Source organism: Rhinatrema bivittatum, chromosome 7 (assembly GCF_901001135.1).
Source record: "Rhinatrema bivittatum chromosome 7, aRhiBiv1.1, whole genome shotgun sequence".
NCBI classification, from domain to species: Eukaryota; Metazoa; Chordata; class Amphibia; order Gymnophiona; family Rhinatrematidae; genus Rhinatrema; species Rhinatrema bivittatum.
This window is the reverse complement of record NC_042621.1, coordinates 140,941,611-140,963,844: the sequence shown is the minus strand read 5'-3', so window position 1 is coordinate 140,963,844 and position 22,234 is coordinate 140,941,611. Positions and strand designations below refer to the sequence as shown.

The window sequence follows — 22,234 nt, the reverse complement described above, 5'->3', positions numbered from 1 at the left end:
TATTACCCCCTCCCATGTGGTTCTGTTCATTCTCTCCCTTTCCTTTCCCCAGCTCTTTCCCCCCTCTCCCCACCATTTCACTGTGCGTGTTCTCTCCTCCTCCCCCATCCTGGCAAAACTCCCTTTTTCCCCCCCTTCATTCTGATGTTACTGTCTCCACCCATGAATTCACCTCTCTTCTTCCCTCAGGTACTGGCTCTTCAATGAAGACTCTCGCTCTGCAGGCCCAGGTTACCCAAAGCCAATCAGTGACTGGGCAGGAGTCCCCACCAACCCAAAAGGAGCCTTTCTCAGTTTTGATGCAGGTGAGTCTGCTGGGGGATTGATCCCCTCTTTCTGTCCCAGGGAGGTGCAGACCCTTTGCTAGATCTCCTGGGAGCTAGACCCCCATCATTCACCCACATCCTTTGCTCTTTGAGAGAACGTTGGTTTCTTCTTCCTCTGTACCCACAGAGTGAGTTAAACTACTTCCCATTCAAATCTTTCCCTTTGCCCTTACCCCTTTGCGGTGGCTCTGCCTCACCCCACCCATCACCCAGGCTCAACAGGGGTCTTGATAGCCCCTTTCTGCCCTTTGAGTAAGACCCCCCATGGGGGGCTCTGTCCACTCCCTCTGCTCCTTTCCTGGGGTAGAAAGATTTTCCCTGGGATAGCTTTAGAGTTCATTGATATATTTGTAAGTGTATGTGAAGCAAAGGGCCACAGAAACTGGAAAAATGGATGGCAAGCTGTAGGCCCTGTTCCCTTACCCCTGCATTTCCCCTGACGCACTTACATTTAATGGAAATCTCAAAGGACGACTCCTTCCTTTCCCAGATGGTCAAAATTGGTCCAGCAGGAGAGGATTAGGTTAAATTAGCGCAGCTGAATATTTTTGAGCTGGATGTGGGAGTAGAACAAGATGAAATAGCAGCTATTAATTTTGAATGATTGTTACTGATGCAGTGTTGCTCTTTTAATATAGCGTTAAGTTCTATTAAAGAAACTGAATTTGTTGAAAGCGAGCTAAAATATACAGCAGACCCCGGCAAATCATTTGCAGAGGCAATGGGCTTTCGTATGTCCTTTCCCCCACCCCCGAATCCCACTCCAGAACTTGCTCCCCTAGCCGAATGGCAGCAGTATCCATGCCCCCGGCATACTGCAGTCATGCCTGACCATCATGGGCCAGTGAAGCCATCCCACCTATGGGCTGCATGTGGCAGTTTCAGTACCTGCTTTCCAGCCTGAGTGGCCACCGGGCCGTTGTGCTCGTTACCTATTTCTCTCTTGTTTCTCCAGCATCCCTGCACACCTCTCAGGTCCTCACTGCCTATCCCTAAGTAAATTATATAATCTAGTTACAATGGTTTCTGTAAACATTTTTATTTACCACTTACGTAAAACAAAAGTTAATGAGACTACTAAATATGCATTAAAATGCAGAGAGAACATTTTTAAAAAATCATTTCAGATTTAAAGTGCATAAAATCATACTCGAGTACACTGGAGGAAGATTGGTGAAAAGTGGTGTCAGTCCAGTAACTATATGCATATGAAGAACAAAATCTGATCAGAATATTTAAAACTGTTTTGTTATGGAAGATTGTAATTTCCACAGGTGCTTTTCATAAATCTCTGGGTCAGAACACATTCTCAGGGTCCAAAAATCATCTGATCTTTGTTTTCTAGCTTGTCTCAGGTCAACCTTTTATTCTGACAATCCTGAATGTATTTATTTTTTTAAATTTCAGTCTTTCTCAACCACAGAGAAATACGTACATTTGTACTCTGATTCCCGTGCCACTCCTCCCATTCAGTTCCCACCCAGCTTGGACCTGCGATTCTCCTGCCTGGGAGCTTTTGAGTTTTCCTCACATTTTCCTTCTTTTCAATACTAGCTCCATGTCTCTTCCAGCTCTTGCCCCACAGTCCAGTGTTGCCTCCGAGCTGTGCAGAAGTCCGCAGCCTGTCTTCTGAAAGCGGGGCATGCTGCAGCCTGGACGACGTGAGGCAGCTGGACGGGCCCCCTCTGGGGGGTTCTGCAGGGCAAGGTCTGTAACCCGTCCCGCAGTCAGAATCCAGGCAGCGGACTAGGACACAGCTCAAAAGGAACATTGCCATGGACTTCAACTCTTCTCCTCTTGCCTCCCTAGCTCTATACCTTGTCATTCTCTCTTCCTCTTCTCATTGTGGACCTCCTTTCTTCCCTTCCCTCCCCTTCCTCATTTCTCTTATCAGCCCCCACCAGACTTTTTTTCTTTTTCTCCTCCTCCTTCTGGACTCGCTGACTGCTGGCTCCGCCTGGCTTTCTCCCCAGAGCATCCTCCTCTGGCTCTTCTTCCCACTCCTGTAGACCTCTGCAGCTCCAGCTCCGCGGCAGGCAGTAGGGGGGCACCCTCCCGATGATCTCTATGTGGAAACCCCTGGCCCCCAGCACCCACCACACCAACAGTAGGTTGTGGGCCAGGAGCCTAGGGCTCCCCTCTACCTCTGCTTTTCCCAGCATTAGTGAGCACAGAGCCAAAGATTCAGTCAAACCGAGCCATACGCTCACAGGCCCCACCTCCCGAGAGAAGCCTAGAGGAGACACGGAGGCCATGAGCTCATGGCTTGGCCTGACTCAATCTCTGGCCCCACATCACTGATTCCAAAGATATCAAACGTGACCCATCAGGAGGAGTGAGATTTATCTGGTAGTGTATTTGGGGTCTAAATCTCCCTTTCCCTCCAGCAGCCCTTTGGCCTCCGTCAATATCTTTTCTTTTTTTTTTTTTTTTAATTTATAGCTTTTATTGGCATGAAATAAAACAACTGTGCACCATGTACTAAATGCAATACAACCATAATTGAACAGTTAATGCTATTGTGCCGTATAGCTGAGAGCCATTTTACTCAAACCTATCCCCTTGAAATACCCCCCACCCATAGAGTTAGCTAGCATAGACCATAAAGACACATGGTAAGCAATACACCTGCTGTCAGACATCAAAGAATACAGAGGCTTGATTAATGAAAAACTCTGTGGCAGAACAACGGCCCTGCAGTGATATGAAGTCCCATTGGAATCCGCTATCCCGGAGCGGCTACAGAAACACCAGGCCGCACCAGTCCTGCAATCGTCCAATATATTTCACTACTGAGCAGTAGAAATTTGGAGCCAGTGTTCATACCGGCCCCAGACCTTATGAAAGTTCTGAGTCGATTTATTTCGAAATGCTGTAATCTTCCCCAGGGTGTGCGTATGAAGGACCAATGCTTGAACCGTTGTTAACGTGGGCACGCTGGAATCCTTCCAACAGCGCGCTATAGCACATCTGGTCGCGGTAACCACAGATTTAATAAAATAGTTATGAAATTTTGATCTGTCTTGGAGTTCATCATTCAGTAGCGCTTGTGCTGGTGTAAGCTGTATGCTGCCATTCAAAATCGTGGATATCCAGGCCGATATCAATTTCCAAAGCTGTTGTAATTTTGGGCAATATCTTTTCATTTTTGACCTCGCCCCCTCCCCCTTGCCTATTTTGCTTCAGTATCTGCCCCCCTCACACACAGACACTTAGCTCATATTCCCTTGCCAGCTCTGGTCCTGGCCCCCCCCCCCCACCCCCTCCCCATGCTTCTTCCAATGACAGGACCTAGGGATCTGTGCCAGCCTCTCAGCAGAGGTAGAGGGGAAGCCCTGAGCTCTGCCAAAGGGTGGCAGGAAGGATTCAGGTGAGATTTGGCAGGGAGGAAAGGGGGGTGGGTAGGATCATGGCTGCCCTCCATATTGTGCTGCCCTAGGCACTGGCCTAGTTTGCCTATTGGGGAAACCCAATCCTGCCTGTCATGTGCCAGACTGTGGGTGCAACCTGATATTGGACCCGCAGCTGAAAACAAGAATCATTTTTCTGCTCTGGGAAGGAGGGCTGTCTTTAAAGCACCAGCAGGAATGGGGTAATAACTCTTTTGTAAGTACACTTATTTACGTGTAATTAGCTTTATTTTCAGGGGGAAGTGATATTTAATCTGTGGGTTTGAATAGAAGATATTTTTCACCAGTGTGTTGTGTCTTTAAGCAAAGAAATAATGTATTCAGACTAAGCTGGGTCAGCAGAATGATACTGCACTTTGTTGGTTCTGTTTCTAGCTTTTATGTCCATGTGCTTATCCGAGATCGCTCTCTGTCCCCCCTGCAGCATACACATACTTTTACAAAGGTGTAAAGTACTGGAAGTTTGATAACCAGCGACTGAAGACTGAACCTGGCTACCCCAAGTCCATCCTGCGTGACTTTATGGGCTGCCACGAAGTGGTGACCGTACACCCAGACTCCGGCCGCAAGTGGCCTAACAAGGACCAGACGCCTTTCAATCCAGATGAGGGAAACGCAGAGGAGGATGAAACGGACACAAGAACAGACCATGACAAGGATAGCAGCGGGCGGAGCAATGACGTGGATATTGTGGTTCAAATTGATGAGTACACCCGGGCCATGAGCATCGTCATGGTTTTGATGCCCCTGGCTCTCTTGCTGTGCATTCTGGGCCTTGTCTATGCCCTCATCCAGCTGCAGCGGAAGGGGACTCCACGGATGCTGCTGTACTGCAAACGCTCCTTGCAGGAGTGGGTCTGACCCTCCCCACTGTCCCCTTCCCATGGTGCTAAGACAGAGTGTAGAGAAACAGACTCACTGAATTTTTACCCCTGTTATTTTATCGTAGTATTTATAGCAAGATTTGCACTTTTTCTTTGTTGAATTGAGCCAACTTCTGGCCTCACTGGGTTTTGCCACTTCCTGAAATGTACATGGTGCTGAAAAAAGAAAGGGTCACCCGCTGTGAGGCCTGTGGCCCACCCAAGGAATCGATGGAGGAGCCTAGGTTCCCCCGCATAGAGAAGGGAAGACCCTGGAGGTCCCCACATGAGGAGGAACATGTGGTCCCTTCAGTGGGAGAGGAGGAGCTTGGGCTCACCAGCTGGGAGGAAAAACAGTGATCATGCCAATGTGTGACTTCTAAGAGACACTGTACATGGACAGAATTACCCTCACCCCTGCCTTGTTATGGATTTTGATTTTTTTTTTTTTGTTTTTTACAGTGAATTTTAGAATTTTGTTGGTTTTATATTTTTCTGTTTTTTTTGCCCTGTATTTTATTTTTTTATGACATTTTATGTAAAAATCATTCCTCAGGCTGTGCCTAGCCCAGACTTTCATTAGTACAGATTAATCATCATAAACCTAATTGGGGAGGAGGAAGAGAAGGGTTTGTTGTCTGTTCTAATTTGGGGAAAGTGTTAAGGGAGGGTAGTGGCCTCACTGCAGTGACTACTGATCCTCTGCATGAGCTGCAAAACCCAGAGCAAGACAAGAGCTAAGATCATCCCCAAGTGACAACCACTATGTAGAAATGCAGCTCCAGTTTGACACTGCGACTAATTAAAAATCATTTATCTTTGCTTCTGCATCATCCCTGCATTTTGAGGTCTGTAGCCCGATGCCAGAATTGGATATTTTTAACTCATCTCTTTTTGACATTTCATTTTTATTATTAATACTGCTATTGTAACTTGGAATTTGCTCAGCTGGATCCAAAGCTGGTCTGTGGCTGTGCATAGCATTATTCAATAGAGAGCTGATTCGGATGGTATAACTCTTGTCTTCAACATCTGCCCACCCAGCTTCATCGAAGTGGCTATAATGGTCTCCCTCAGCCTCATGTCTCTTCATGTAGCTTTGTGCACACCATGAGAGGAATGAACCTCCCTTGTGTATATTGGGTGTGATCTGTGTGTGTAGACCCAGGTCCGTTTTAAGTAACCGCAGTAGCACTCAGGCTTTCCTGGGTACACACAAAAGAGGGTTGACATAGGTGACTGCAGCAGTACCTGTTTCCCTGCGTCCATAGCTAGGTCTGAATATGTAACTACAGTCGCAGCACTAAAGATCTCCTGTGTGTGTAAAACACACAATCCATACACCCCCGGATTTGATGTAAGTGACTTGACTGCCGCAGCATTATCGGTCACTCGTGTGTGCACACAGCTTGGGCCATGTGCCCCCTGCAGTGCTGAGTCTCCTGCATATAAGCACCAGGCTCAGCATATCTGCCTCCTTGCAGCTATCACAAGCAGGCCTTGCCTCCCATACTTGCTCAGCATATTCTGTACCCTGCAGCTGTGTCCCTGAATCAGAGCAGTGGATTCCACTTTCAGTATTGTACTAGTGCCTTATTGCAACATGCTGGCGAAAACTTTCCTGGGGCTTATAATGCACTGTGGCTAAATCAGGGTACAAATTATATCGCAATGATAGGGAGGATCAACTTGGTGGGGGTGTGGCGCTTTATGTCCGGGCGGGTATAGAGTCCAACAGGATAAAGATCATACAAGAGAGTAAATGCTCAGTAGAATCTATATGGGTAGAAATCCCATGTGTGTTGGGTAAGAGTATAGTGATAGGAGTATACTACCGTCCACCTGGAAAAAATGGTCAGACAGATGATGAAATGCTAAGAGAAATCAGGGAAGCAAACCAATTTGGCAGTGCAATAATAATGGGAGATTTCAATTACCACTGAGCAACAAGTGCAAGCAAAAAGATAAAGTTCCATTCACAGTTCAGAAGTGTATTTATTGTATATTCTGGTAATCAAAATTCATTCAATCAGGCAACTTCTTTTCGTGAACAGAAGCAATTTTCTAAATATGCCCCCCGACACGGTCCGTGTTTCGTGTTAACTGCATCAGGAGGGACCACGGCATAGTATAATCTTAGTGATTCAATGCAGGAGCATTGTCGGGGGGCATATTTAGAAAATTGCTTCTGTTCACGAAAAGGAGTTGCCTGATTGAATGAATTTTGATTACCAGAATATACAATAAATACACTTCTGAACTGTGAATGGAACTTTATCTTTTTGCTTGCACTTGTTGCTCAGTGGACTTGCTTATGTGCAAGGTTTGCCTCTGTTGACTTTTAGATTTCAATTACCCCAATATTGACTGGGTAAATGTAACATCAGGACTTGCTAGAGACCTAAAGTTCCTGGATGTAATAAATGATTGCTTCATGGAGCAATTGGTTCAGGAACCAACAAGAGAGGGAGCTATTTTAGATTTAATTCTTAGTGGAACGCAAGATTTGGTGAGAGAAGTAACATGGTGAGGCCACTTGGCAACAGTGACCATAACATGATCAAATTTAAACTAATAACTGGGAAGGGGGACAATAAGTAAATCAGCAGCTCTAACACTAAATTTTAAAAAGGGAAACTTTGATAAAATGAGGAAAATAGTTAGAAAAAAACTGAAAGGTGCAGCTGCAAAGGTTAAAAGTGTTCAACAGGCTTGGACATTGTTTAAAAATACAATCCTAGAGGCGCAGTCCATATGTATTCCGCACATTAAGAAAGGTGGAAGGAAGGAAAAACAATTACCGTCATGGTTAAAAGGTGAGGTGAAAGAGGCTATTTTAGCCAAAAAAAATCCTTCAAAAATTGGAAGAAGGATCCATCTGAAGAAAATAGGATAAAACATAAGCATTGTCAAGGTAAGTGTAAAACATTGATAAGACAGACGAAGAGAGAATTTGAAATGAAGTTGGCCTTAGAGGCAAAAACTCATAATAAAACCTTTTTAAAATATATCCAAACCAAGAAACCTGTGAGGGAGTCTGTTGGACCATTAGATGACAGAGGGGTTAAAAGGGCTCTTAGGGAAGCTAAGGTCATTGCAGAAGGACTAAATGAATTATTTGCCTTCGTGTTTACTAATGAGGATGTTGGGGAGATACCAGTTCCGGAGATGGTTTTCAGGGGTGATGAGCCAGACGAACTGAATGAAATCACTGTGAACCTGGAAGATGTAGTAGGCCAGATTGACAGACTAAAGAGTAGCAAATCACATGGACCGGATGGTATGCATCCTAGGGTTCTGAAGGAACTCAAAAATGAAATTTCTGATCTATTAGTTAAAATTTATAACCTATCATTAAAATCATCCATTGTACCTGAAGACTGGAGGGTGGCCAAAGAAACCCCAATATTTAAAAAAGGCTCCAGGGGCGATCCGGGTAACTATAGACGAGTGAACCTGACTTCAGCGCCGGGAAAAATAGTGGAAACTATTCTCAAGATCAAAATCGTAGAGCATATAGAAAGACATGATTTAATGGGACACAGTCAACATGGATTTACCCAAGGGAAGTCTTGCTTAACAAATCTGCTTCATTTTTTTGAAGGGGTTAATAAACATGTGAATAAAGGTGAACCGGTAGATGTAATGTATTTGGATTTTCAGAAGGTGTTTGACAAAGTCCCTCATGAGAGGCTTCTACGAAAACTAAAAAGTCATGGGATAGGAGGCGATGTCCTTTCGTGGATTACAAACTGGTTAAAAGACAGGAAACAGAGAGTAGGATTAAATGGTCAATTTTCTCAGTGGAAAAGGGTAAACAGTGGAGTGCCTCAGGGATCTGTACTTGGACCGGTGCTTTTCAATATATATAAATATATATATATAAATGATCTGGAAAGGAATACGACGAGTGAGGTTATCAAATTTGCAGATGATACAAAATTATTCAGAGTAGTTAAATCACAAGCAGACTGTGATACATTACAGGAGGACCTTGGAAGACTGGAAGATTGGGCATCCAAATGGCAGATGAAATTTAATGTGGACAAGTGCAAGGTGTTGCATATAGGGAAAAATAATCCTTGCTGTAGTTACATGATGTTAGGTTCCATATTAGGAGCTACCACCCAGGAAAAAGATCTAGGCATCATAGTGGATAATACTTTAAAATCATCGGTTCAGTGTGCTGCAGCAATCAAAAAAGCAAATAGAATGTTAAGAATTATTAGGAAGGGAATGGTTAATAGAACGGAAAATTTCATAATGCCTCTGTATCGTTCTATAGTGAGACAGCACCTTGAATACTGTGTACAATTCTGGTCGCCGCATCTCAAAAAACATATAGGTGCGATGGAGAAGGTACAGAGAAGGGCAACTAAAATGATAAAGGGGATGGAACAGCTCCCCTATGAGGAAAGGCTGAAGAGGTTAGGGCTGTTCAGCTTGGAGAAGAGACGGCTGAGGGGGGATATGATAGAGGTCTTTAAGATCATGAGAGGTCTTGAACAAGTAGATGTGACTCTGTTATTTACACTTTCGAATAATAGAAGGACTAGGGGGCATTCCATGAGGTTAGCAAGTAGCACATTTAAGACTAATCGGAGAAAATTCTTTTTCATTCAGCGCACAATAAAGCTCTGGAATTTGTTGCCAGAGGATGTGGTTAGTGCAGTTAGTGTAGCTGGATTCAAAAAAGGTTTGGATAAGTTCTTGGAGGAGAAGTCCATTAATGGCTATTAATCAGTTTTACTTAGGGAATAGCCACTGCATCAGTAGCATGGGATCTTTTTAGTGTTTGGGTAATTGCCAGGTTCTTGTGGCCTGGTTTTGGCCTCTGTTGGAAACAGGATGCTGGGCTTGATAGACCCTTGGTCTGACCCAGCATGGCAATTTCTTATGTTCTTGTGTGGCACCTACTGTGCATCCCTCCCTGCAGTGAGCACTGGAAGAGTTTTCCAGGACCCCATATTCCTCCCAACAGCAGTGGAGGAGGCATATGGGAGCCAGTAGCTCACTGTGCTAAGTGAGAGGCAGGGGCCTATATTTACTAAGGGCCCCATACAAACCACTTTGCTGAATGGGGCCTGTCCTGCTTGTAGCAACTTTGATATCAGAAGCGTGGTTAAACAAAACATGTCCCTAAAGAAGCCATGAACTGGACAATAACGCCTTACTCTTGCAGCTATTCACTAGCTCACAGGCCCTGTTAAGCGCCATTTCATTTTTTATTGACGCTTATGTCCAGGGCTACAAGAACACTTAGATTTTTATTGAAAGCATAATTTTTTATTGAACAATATAAGTATTCTTGGGAGATGCTGATGCCATGCCTCTGACAAACAGACCACCAGCATCTCATCGTATACAGGAAGTGATCCTTCTTTTATAGATAACATACAATATTGTGGAAGATTCTAGTGTGCGTGACTGCCTTAGAGAATAATTTACATTGGTTGTCATGGCAACAGCATGATAAGATCATCCCTAGCTACCCCTGAGTATTTCTCCAAGGTGGGGCCCATTTACCATCACTTTTTAGGTAGTCTTTTGTTCTGGTAGAATCTTGCTGGTCAAGGTAATTAACACATCTGAGGTTGTGTTTATAGAAACCCCTGAGAATGGTGCCTCTTATTGGGAAGGATAGACTGAAGTTCCCGCCGTTGGTTTCTGTTTTGTTTGACCCTATGATTAGGCATCGCCTTATGAAGCCAGCTTGACTGCCTGTGCAGATATCCTAGGAATTCTGCAAGTCATGCTCAATAAGTCACGTTGAGGTCACATAGGCTAAGAGAGCAGAGGATGCTGGGTCGGTTACCGTTCTCCATGTTGATTTTCTGTTCAGGCACACTCATCAGCCCACACCCTCACCCCTTTCAGTGCACAGGGCCTCACCTGGCATCATTACATGCATTCAACAACTTGTGAAATCCTAAGTGGGTTTGGGGGAGCCTTTCTGCATTTGGTACAGATCCAGGTACCCCCTTGCTCATTTGGATAATCTACAGAGGCTTCAGCTCCCTTCATACCTGCAGGCCACTGCCTTTTGCAAATATTCTTCCATTCAAAACCGTGGGAGGGTAATCTTTCAAAGCCATTTACCTGGATAAAGTGGCCTGGCTGAAATTTGCTGTCCTCTGCTGCTGGGTTACAAAGAGGCGTTGCTGTGGGAAGTGGGTGTTTAGGTCAGAGGAGAAAACCTTCGTGTGTGCAATGGGCTTTTCCAATAGTCCCCATCCTACCTTGTCTTTAAATAGCCGCCCCCATAAATAGCAGGTGCAAATCAAATGGACACATGTAGTGCATGTACTTTCTCCCAGCTAATTTTCCAAGAGAAAGCACCAGCTTAGTTTCTCTTTGAAGATTAGCCACAGCTAAACGCACAATTAAACTCTGGAATTTGTTGCCAGAGAATGTGGTTAGTGCAGTTAGTATAGCTGTGTTTAAAAATGGATTGGATAAGTTCTTGGAGAAGAAGTCCATTACCTGCTATTAATTAAGTTGATTTACGGGCGGATTTTAAAAGCCCTGCTCGCGTAAATCCGCCTGGATTTACACGAGCAGGGCCTTGCCCGCCGGCGGCCTATTTTCCATAGGCCGCCGGCGTGCGCAGAGCCCCGGGACGCGCGTAGGTCCCGGGGTTTGTCGAAGGGGGCGTGTCGGGGGGGGGCGGGACCCGATGACGCTGCGTTTCGGGGGCGGGACCGGGAGCGTGGCGCCGGCCCGGGGGCGTGGTCCAGGCCTCCGGACCAGCCCCCGGGTCGGAGCGGCCTCGGAGGGAACGGAGGCAGGCTGCGCGGCTCGGCACACGCCGGCTGCCCAAAATCGGCAGCCTTGCGCGCGCCGATCCAGGATTTTAGAGAATACGCGCGGCTATGCGCGTATCTTATAAAATCCAGCATACTTTTGTTTGCGCCTGCTGCGCAAACAAAGTACGCGATCGCGCTGTTTTTAAAAATCTACCCCTTAGAGAATAGCCACTGCCATTAGCAATGGTAACATGGAATAGACTTAGTTTTTGGGTACTTGCCAGGTTCTTATGGCCTGGATTGGCCACTGTTGGAAACAGGATGCTGGGCTTGATGGACCCTTGGTCTGACCCAGTATGGCATTTTCTTATGTTCTTACAGCCCACAAGTATGCTCAGTAAAACTCGCACCGTGCTTTGCAACACTATGGCCCACTGGAAAGCGGTCCCCTTCAGTACAAGTGCAACTCTGTGAACGTTCACAGCCGAGCCTGAAGAGCATGAGTGAATAGAAGATGGAAACTAGAACTGGAAAAGTATGGGGTCAGGAGCCAGATGAAGACGTGGATCTGAGTCCAGTCACAGATGCTGGAGACGTATCAGATCCAATTTATAGCTCCATCCTACCCGCCAGTTATACAGACTCTTCCCCAGTTTGAATAGAGTTTGTGTATAATAGGAACCAGTTTGCTCACTGTCTAACCCTATCATGACTTTTCCCATGCCACATGAGTTGGTGCAGTGTTTCTCAGCTGTTGATGGCAGGGACTGGTTGGCTTCCCTCCTAAACCAACGTGGACTAATTGGCTGAACCGTGGGGCTGCATCAGGAGTCTTCCTGCTGCTCCAGGGTGCAGCTCCCATGTCCCCCCGCCGCCGCCACGTCCTCCCTGGTGCAGCGTGTGGGCAGAGGAGAGATGTGCACGGGCAGGCAGGGAACGAGCTCAGGTACAGCTGCCTCGCTCACTTCCTCCTCCTGTTGCTGCTGCTTTTTTGGTTGGTGGGGCCTGGGCTCCCTGCCAGTCCCCAGCTGCATTGCTTCCATGCTGCTTTGCTATCGGCAGGTGGGGCCTGGACTCCCTGCCAGCGCTGCTGCTTCCCTTCTTTTCTTTGTCTGGTGGGGCTTGGGCTCCCCCATGGATAAACCTTTTTTTTTTCTGCTGGCCTGAGCAATTATCTCCCCGCTACAGCCTGGCAGTTGAGATATAAGGGTTTTTGAACACACTGCTCCCTGCTCCCTCCATGGTCCTTCCCATCAGCACCCGGAGCTGTGCTGCCATTTTACAGTACAGCATTGGTACCTTGGGCTGGGCTCTCATTGAACGGCTTGGCCACTTCATGCTTGTGCTGGGCTCTGTCTACTGTGCATCCTGCCCCTCGTACTCGCATTGTACTGTGTTCTTGCACACCCATCCTGACATTAGCATCTGTGCTTGGCTCAGCCTCTCATCCCTGCATTAATACACTCCCCTAGGCTCTCCATTTACAGTCTCCTCCCTAAGCCCTGGGTCAAGCCACTGTACTACACATCCCTTCCCTACCATGCAGCCCCCACATCTTGTTCGTTATGTCTCCTGTTAGCATCAAAACTAAATGTGATGACAGATGAGGACTGCAAGATCCATCTCATCTGCTCATTGCTGCGGATAACATTCCATTTGGGTTTTTTCCTGCTCTGTACATTATGAATGGTGAGTTCCATATTCAGCCACTGAGCAGCACAGCAAGTTAGCCAGATAAACTTATTCAACTAGCTTATATATTTAGCGGTGCAGCTGCACTGCTGAATATATCCAGCTATCTTAAAGTTAGCTGGATACATTTATTTGGCTGACTTTAGGACAGGTCCCTGTGGCCAGAGTTAGCTGATTAAGTTATCTGGCTAACTCTGAATAATTTATCCAGCTAACTCAACTCCCCATTACACTCATCCTCTCACTACTTAGCTGGATAAATACTTAGCCGGGTAAGTATTTAACTAGCAATAGGGTGGTTGCTGACCTCACCCAAATACTTAAAACTTGTCACTTAGCTGGATAAGTTGGAACTTATCTGCTTTAGCAGTGCTAAACTTGGACCTCACAGTATCCATGATGTTCAAGCTTCACTACTGCACAATGAAGGCCAAAGACTATACTTGCTTGGTTTACATGTTTAAGAACATGCAAGAACAAAGTACGGTGGTTGCAGTGGTATCCAGCTAATGAGAGTACTACTGTTCTGAAAGCTCGTCACAAATGATTAATTTAGTCCAAAATGAAAGGTATTAGGTAGAGCTTTTGTTGACCTTTATTTCCTCATGTTTAAGAGAACTCAGGAGACTAGTTCTGTCTGATACACTAGACCTATGTCTTCCCCAGCACTGCAATGGGCCTGTTGCTGACTCCGTACAGATTGACATTGTGTAACTTGTGCCTTCTTTCTACAGTCCCAGAATTCCTCCATATATGTTATCAAATATGAGCAGTACATGGATGTCAAGGAAGCAGCCAATGCTGGAAATTACGGGGCCTGCAGCGAGATAGATGCGTCCTTATTCTCACTCAATGAAAGATACACATGCTGCCCTGTATCCTGACACAGCTCTACACACAAAAACTACCACTACATAGAAAGATAGAAAAATACAGAGGCAATAGTTACCTCTATATCAACAGAATGCAGTATAGATGCATCTGACTATGTATGCATCCTTTGGAAAATAGGCGCGCCGGTGCGCAAGGCCCTGCTCGCGTAAATCCGGGTGGATTTACGCGAGCAGGGCTTTTAAAATCCGCCGGCAAGGTTTTTGCCATGAGTTGCTTTTGGTTAAATAACGCCTCGAATGTTCTTGGTGAAAAATGAAAGCCGAGTAGAACCTTAGGGGTAGATTTTTAAAAACTGCGCGATCGCGTACTTTTGTTTGCGCAGCAGGCGCAAACAAAAGTACGCTGGATTTTATAAGAAACGCGCATAGCCGCGCGTATCCTCTAAAATTCTGGATTGGCGCGTGCAAGGCTGCCGATTTTGGGCAGCCGGTGCGCGCCGAGCCGCGAAGCCTGCCTCCGTTCCCTCCGAGGCCGCTCCGAAATCGGAGCGGCCTCGGAGGGAACTCTCTTTCGCCCTCCCCTCACCTTCCCCTCACCTTCCCCTCCCTTCCTCTACCTAACCCACCCCCCCGGCCCTATCTAAACCCCCCCCCCTACCTTTATCCATGGATTTACGCCTCCTGGAGGGAGACGTAAATCCACGCGCGCCAGTGGGCTGCTGGCGCGCCGAGACCTGACCCGGGGGCGGTTCCGGAGGGTGCGGCCATGCCCCCGGAATGCCCCGGGCCGAAACCACGCCCCCGGTCCCGCCCCCGAAATGCCGCGTCGTTAGGCCCCGCCCCTGACACGCCCCCTTCCGAAAACCCTGGGACCTACGCGCGTCCCGGGGCTCTGCACACGCCGGCAGCCTATGGAAAATAGGCGTGCCGGTGCGCAAGGCCCTGCTCGCGTAAATCTGCCCGGATTTACGCGAGCAAGGCTTTTAAAATCCGCCCGTTAGCTGATAGACTAAAGAAGGAATAATATCTCTCCTGCATTCAGGCTCCACCTAGTAATATAGTAAGGTCACTGCCAGTCTCCTTCAAGAGAAAGAATTGTGATCGGTCAGCTATGAAAAATGAGCCTTTAGCGCCATATTTATATGATAAGGCAAAATCTTTTGTTAGCCAATTTGATTGTGACCCAGTAATAATCACTTCTGATTTTACTATTTCTGGTGACAGGAAATGTCTGATTAGGTACAGCGGTGAAATGTTTGGGGGTTTTTTGTGAGCCCACTCTTATGAGATCTTTTCTGCATGTACAGTACGTATAAAATGATGATAGCAGTAGGGAACTCGAATATATGAATGTAGCAGGCATGTTCGCTGGCACCTTCTGTCCTTCCTTCCTTTCTCTTTTGTTGAATTGATTCCCTAATATATTTCTTTGTGGACTCTTATTGAGGGCTATAAGGAAGTCCTAAGGATGGATGTTCATTCTTTGCTAAATTGTTAGGGATTGGGAAGGTTTCTGGCATGCTTCATTTCTCATTCAGGGTTATTCTTGGAATGTTATTTGTAAATTACATGTATATACATTTTAAAAGACAAAAAGAAAGCAAACTGGAGCTGCGGATCTCTGCACATCCCTTTTGGGTCACTGGAAAATCAGCATGGGACTTATCCTCCTATTGTAAGATAAGGAACGATTTATTGAGTTTAGAATTTTGCAGAATTTACAGGGTTTTTTAAAAAAAATTTTAACTGTTTGATGCTTCCTTGTGTTGTCAGAGTAGTTAATGCTAAGCTTTGAAAGGCTAAACTCTCCTACTTGCCCCACACTCGCCCACCCCACTGCCTATTTTTTTAATATTGACTTTTAGAGTTTTTTGCTCACTTAAATTGGTCCATTCAAATCCTTTCTAAAACACCTCCTTTCTGAGACTGATTTAAATCCTAAATTCTGGTTCTGCCCGAGTATGGCCTTGTTTTTAACTAGTTTCTATGATATAATAAGGATGTTCCTGAAACCTCTATTCTTGTCTGCCTGTCTTGACCAGATTGTAAGCTTTGGAGCGCAGCGACTGTCTGTATAGCGCTGCATTCATCTAGTGGCACTATATAAGTGTATAGTAATAGTAACAGTAAAGCTTAAGAACTGGTAGCCTCTGTAGATTTTTGCAGGAGGAATAAGCACACGCAGGCTTTGTGGATTTTATCTGCTATCATCTTCACATAGAAACACACCCACCTTCTGCATCTCTTTCCTAAACTTTATAAATCTCTTTCTCAGTTCTGGTTCCTCTCCTCTCCTCTCCCCCACGTTTCTCACTGTGTGGATTATATCCTGGAAAGAATTCATAGTACAATAGAAGTGCTGGAGTATAGCGGAGCTTGTGGATGGTGGAGAGGGAGTGCTGGTTTGTTTGTTTTTTTTTTTTTTTTTTTTAATCTAAACAGATTTCAGGTCTGTGCAGGACATTGAGCAGGAAGCCCAGCTCTTTGGTGTGTTAGAAAAATACCAGCATTAACCATGCTCTGCTTCTGTTCCTGTGTGTTTGTATCTGCCTGTTTTATCTGGGTATGTATACATGTAGATCTGTGCATGTCCCTGCATTTGTGTGACTGTGTAAAAAGCAAGTGCAATTTTGTGTATCCACATCTGTGAATGGGTGCAGGACATGTTCCCTCTAAGCCATGAGTGTGTGCACATGCACACAGTTCCTGAACCCTGTGCACACAGCAAAAACACAGCATGTACAAGAAATCCTCTTATTCTTTTCAGTATACTGCTTGTAGCAGACAAATTTAAACTCAGCTTATCAAAAATTACACAAAAGAAAAATGGTTGCGCACATAGCCTTTCATGAATGAGAGGTGGTGTGTGGGTGTGTGAATGTGCATCCGTACGTGTATATGTCAATGAGAGAAAATGTGTGTGCGCATGTAAATGTTTCCAGCACTGTATAATATGGCATAGAGACAAACCAAAAGGGGTGAGTGTAGGTATCCATTGAGGTATGAAGAGGTTTGTAATTGGACATCATGGATTAGCCAAGGATGTAGTAATAATCCCAGGTCTACTAGAATGCTTAAGCAGCCAGGGTGGTGAAAGGTGCATTAAAGTGAATTAGTTGAGTGGTGTCTGATGCCGTGGTCTCATGGTTGGATGACAGCGCCAGTAATAGATGGAAGTCTCTGTCTTTGTCTAAGTGGGTTCTGGGAGAAAGCCTGGCTGAAGTTGTTTCCTAAAGGTAAGGTAGGATGTCTCAAGGTGTGGGTGTCCTACCTGTTTCAGTGTATATATTGAAGAATTTCGATCTGTGTATCCCGCAGATCAATAATCTTTTTTTTTTTTTAATACTTTTTATTTTGCAGACAGCGCACTCTTTAAGACAGTAAGAACATAAGTGAACTTGTAGACAAATGTCAAAGCAAAAGAAAGAACAGTAATACAGCCATTTATAGGCCCCATTAAAATAATACATGAGCCACCAAATACCCCCACATAATAATGCTGCTTATAATAGAGGTGCTTCAGTTGCACAAATATTCCCAGTATTTCCCCCACATTTGGTCAAGTTTATCCAACACTCATCAAATCTGTTTCTTAATCTGTCCGTGTAAGATTTCTGTCCGTGTAAGATTTCTTAACAGGGTTAGACTTCAGGTGGATTAAGCGTGGTCTGCGTTGATGCCTTTATATGTCTGTTTTTCTCTTGAGAGGCCCAACCTCTCAATCTCCAATTAAACATGAGACTGTGGGTCTTCACTCGTTAATATATTTTTCTTGAAATTAATCCCATGTCTTGTGAATGCCAACCGCAAGCAGAGGAGCTAACTTTTTTCAAGACCTTTGGAATGTTAAACTCAACATAGCTTACCCCTTCCTGGATACAGTGAAAGAGTTTGCTCGATATTGGGGGTGCTCAAGTATCTTTGACCATGATCCAATCTGTCATGCTTCCTAACGACAGTAGCCAATTGAAAGCTAACAGCTCGGAGTCCTTTCAGAGGTGTGGATACAAAGTGAAGCACACCACTTAATCAGTTGGTGGGCACTACAAATAACTCAAAATTCTACAGCACGAATACTGACAAATACCTGTTTTAGTGAATGCAGCAGGCCAATACTGTAGACACTCCACTGGCTTCCTCATTCCGTGGAGAATTAAATACAAGATCCCAATGATAATAATTCACAAATTATTGAATAACAATGTCTCCCCATTGATTTGCGCATTTATAATCAGGCTCGTGCCCTACGTTCTGTAACTCGTGACCTTGTGGTTGGCCCACCTGCCAGAAACCTGTGAGAAGGCATTCTTGGGGGCTGGCTCTATTCTCTGGGATCCTCTGCCAGAGAATCTAAGTTGGCAATTTTATAGTAAAATCTTTCATAAACACTTAAAGGCCTTTCTGTTTAGATAGGCTTTTCAAATAAATGATTAACATTTCTCGTTGATCTTGTTTTCTTCTATTGGGGATTTACTCTAGTGTAAGATGCTTTTAGTCTGTATTTATTTTCCTGTGTTATTTTATGTTCCCTAGTTTGATGGTTTATTATCTGTGTTTTAATAGGTTCTACTCTTTGAATGAAGGAAAAGGTGGCTTATAAATGTTTTAAATAAATAAAGTCTATATCATAAAAACACATATATAGCCATAGTAAAAAGCAATAGCTGGCATAGCTCTATAACTACATAGAAAGATGTGATGACAAAGTGATTTAAAGTGCTGGTGAGACTTTGAGATTATGTAGCTGTCAACACTTGTTGTTTTGCTGTGATTTTAGCTGCTGTCCCCAAAAGCTTCCACCTTCTACTTAAGCATGGTTTGCACATTATTTGCATGGGCCCGGACATTTTCCTTAATTCAAAATATGCAAACAATAGACATCCTTCAACTGAGAATGGTCAAAAGAACATGATTTCTTGGTGAAAAGCAGAAAGGATGAACATTGTATATTCTGTACCCTCTGGCACTATGATAGCAATGTCTGCAGATAAGGAAAGGAAGATCTGCAACAGCCCTTTCAGTTCTTGAAATAGTTAACAATATAGGGAACTAACGCCAAGGGGCGATGGGTAGGTTCTGTGCAGACTTGCAGCCGGCGGTCCCCAGTGAACACCGATTCCAGCTTTCTCCAAGAATAAGCAGGATGTTTAGTCCTCGCAGGTGGGGAATCCCTAGCTACAAGCTGCCTTGAACAAGATTCAGAAAAAGTGGGCAACTGGGCAAAGGGTTAGAGGTGGCAACAAGCCATTTTGTTATTTTAATCTTTTTTTTTTTTATGGGCAGCCTAGAAACAATTACAATGGGTCCTGGAGGGATGCAGCTGGATTCTAAACCTCAAATAGCCTCACAGGCCAGACTGATCAAACCTACTGTCACAGGGGGTGTCTTACGGTAATGGGATCTGAATGTGTGGATTAACGTTCATGTTACAGCATTGCAATTCTTTTCCATGGAGGTTGAGCTCGGGTGGACCACTGATGAAACCATGGTGCTAACACTATGAGCCTTGACATGCCCTTTCAAAGTCAGATCACTCTGGGCATAACAGAAAGAGATGCAATCTGCTTTCCAATTCAAAAGGGTGCACTTGGCAACAGCAGTTCTAGATGTTTTTGTGGGTCAAAATAAGCAAATGACCATGTAGACTTTCTAAGGGCTTCATTCAACACTAGATGGAAGACAAAGGCTCTTTTGCAATCCAACTGCACAAACTAGTTCACTGTAGGAAAAATGTTGGAAAGACATTTGACTGATTAAGGTAAAAGTCCAACGCTGCCTTAAGCAGGAACTTAGGATGCATATGCAGAACCACCCTCTTACAGAGCTCAGTGTAAGGCAGATCAGTGACCAAGGCCTGGAGCTCACTGGCTAAGCTTGACAAAGTGACTGCCACCAAAAATATGATCTTCCAGGTCTGGTGCTTAAGCTCATAGGAGTGTAATAGCTCAAAAGGAGCTTTCATTATCTGGGTTAGTATCACATCAAGGTCCCAAGACAAAACAGGAGGCTTGATGGGAGGGCTTTACCTGAAGCAAGACCCACATTAATCTTTCACAAGCTGTATAACACTAAGTATCTGCTTTTGTCTTATTTAAAGCCAGTTTACTACTATGAAACCAGGCCTTAAGCTTCACTAGACAAATCACCCTTAATTGGGATCAAGAAGTTATCAGCATACACATAGGGGCAGATTTTCAAAGCCCTACGTGCATAAATCCAGGAGGATTTACGCGTGTAGGGTGGTTACGCGCGCTGGGCCTATTTTCAAAAGGCCCGGTGGCGCGCATAAAGGCGGACTCCCGATGAAGACCAGCCCAGGGATTCGCCGCTCAGGAGATGCCACATGGTCTGCCGAGTGCGGCTCTGTCCCAGCCGCGCTCGGCAGACCACGTGACTAGAGCGACTGGCCCACCGGGAAATGCCCGATCCCCCGATAGGGCAATCTGCCCCTGGGCGTGCATAAAGCCCCGAGACGAGTGTAAGTCCTGGGGCTTGAAAAAATGGGGGGGCAGGGGCGTGGCCAGAGGCCTCTGCAAGGCTGCTGAGCCGGGGATCGCGTGCCGGAAGTTGGCCGGTGCGGGCAAGTTACGCCTGCCTCTGGCAGACGTAACTTGTGAAATAAAGGTACGAGGTTGGTATTTTTCTGGTCTGGGGGATGGGACAGGTAGGGGAAGGGAGGAAAGTTCCCTCCGAGGCCGCTCCGATTTCAGAGCGGCCTTGGAGGGAACAGGGAAAGCCAGCTGGTCTCCCTGAGGGCTCAGCCCTCGCAAGGGGCACTAGTGTGCACCCCCTTGCACTCGCTGACCCCTAATTTTATAACATGTCTCCATGTTAGATAAGGGTGCCACGCCAAATTACCATATAAACCAAGGATCCCAAACTAGGGTTACCATGAGACCCTCTCAGCTGGAATGTCTCCATGTTAGATAACGGTGCTGCACCAAATTAAATTTTTCAACCCGGTGGTGTTTTGCTGCGGTTATTTTGTTCATAATGCAGATTCTGTCAAGGCGTGATAATACGTTTTGTATCGTAGATGCATAGTTCCATTTCCAAAATAGGGCAATTTCCAGTCTCAGGGCGATGCAGAATTGTTGCGTCAATAGTTGAGAGTGGGTATCGCCGACATCGTGGACCCATGAAGTAAAGCTACCTCTTTTGATAAAGAGATAGGTTCCTTAATTAGCGGAGACAATATAGCAGATACCTGTTGCCATAATAATTGAATGTAGGGACAGTCCCATCACATATGAATATATGAATCTGGAGAAGAACAGCCTCACCAACATAGCATATGGGTCTTGGATGAGAATTTATGTATTTGAATGGGGGTTTAGTGCTACCTATATAATAATTTATAGCTATTCGAGTGTAGAGGATGAAATAGAAGATGATCCAATTCTTTGAAATACAAGAGACCAGTCCTCTTCAGGGAGGGAAAGCTCTCTGTTTTTATGTGGGTAGGCTTGGCCTTCAAGCAAGCATTTAAAAGTGAATAAATCTTGGCAATCACACCCTTCACGTGATGAGATTGCATACAATATCCTTCAAAGAGGGACCTTTGTGCTGAGATTAATGATTTCCTCTGCAATCCATCAATAAAATGTGTGATCTGAAGGTGTGAAAGAAATTCCAAACTGGGGAGATGAAATTTAGTTTGTAAATCATTAAAAGTTACCATCCACCCGTTAGTAAGAATCTGGTCTATCTGTATAAGATTTCTGGATTTCTATGCTTGAAATGAGTGGGGGGGACATCGAATTATGAAAGAAGTAAGAAGATTGGAAATATAATAAGGGGCCCTCTAGCTTATGCTTCCAGGAGAACTACACGTTTAGTGTAAGCCTAGTTGTGGGGGCCATGTTTGGGCACGGGCGCCATGTATTGTGAGGTTGCCACAAGGTAGCTCTTAATAGTATATCATTCATCCAGGTTTGCTTCCTCTGAACCCAGTGTTTCTCCGTAGCACTGTTGTGCCACTCTGTTACAGGCCGGAGTTGGGCTGCCGCATGGTACCCCGTAATCCACCCTCTGATTTTATTTGATAAAGAACTGACCTGGCCACCCTAGGAGGCCTCCGTTTCCTAATAAAGCGGAGGAGTTTCTTTTGCCAACCTTTCAAAATAGATTTAGACAGGAAAATTGGTAGTGTCTGAAATAGATAATGAAATCTAGGGAGTAGATTCATTTTTACTGTTGCAATCCTGCCAAGCCAAAAGAGAGATAGTCGATCCCATTTCTCCAGTTCCTGCTCAGTTTTCTTAAGAAAGGGCCCATAATTCAACTGAAATACCTTCAGATGCCTACCTGTATTAACCCCCAAATACTTAAGTTTATGAGAGGCCCATTTAAAGGGGTGGTGCT

At 45.1% G+C, this 22,234-nt stretch overlaps 1 protein-coding gene across 1 annotated transcript in view; it reads left to right on the top strand.

Moving 5' to 3' along the window:
• Positions 1 to 5,421, top strand: part of MMP15 (matrix metallopeptidase 15) — a 96,283-nt gene extending 90,862 nt beyond the window's left edge. Inside the window, exons 9-10 of the mRNA XM_029609259.1 lie at positions 190 to 305; positions 4,161 to 5,421. Coding sequence (XP_029465119.1) covers positions 190 to 305; positions 4,161 to 4,597 — 553 coding nt within the window. The 3' untranslated portion in view covers positions 4,598 to 5,421. The remainder of the gene's footprint in view (positions 1 to 189; positions 306 to 4,160) is intronic.
• Positions 5,422 to 22,234: the final 16,813 nt, after the last annotated feature.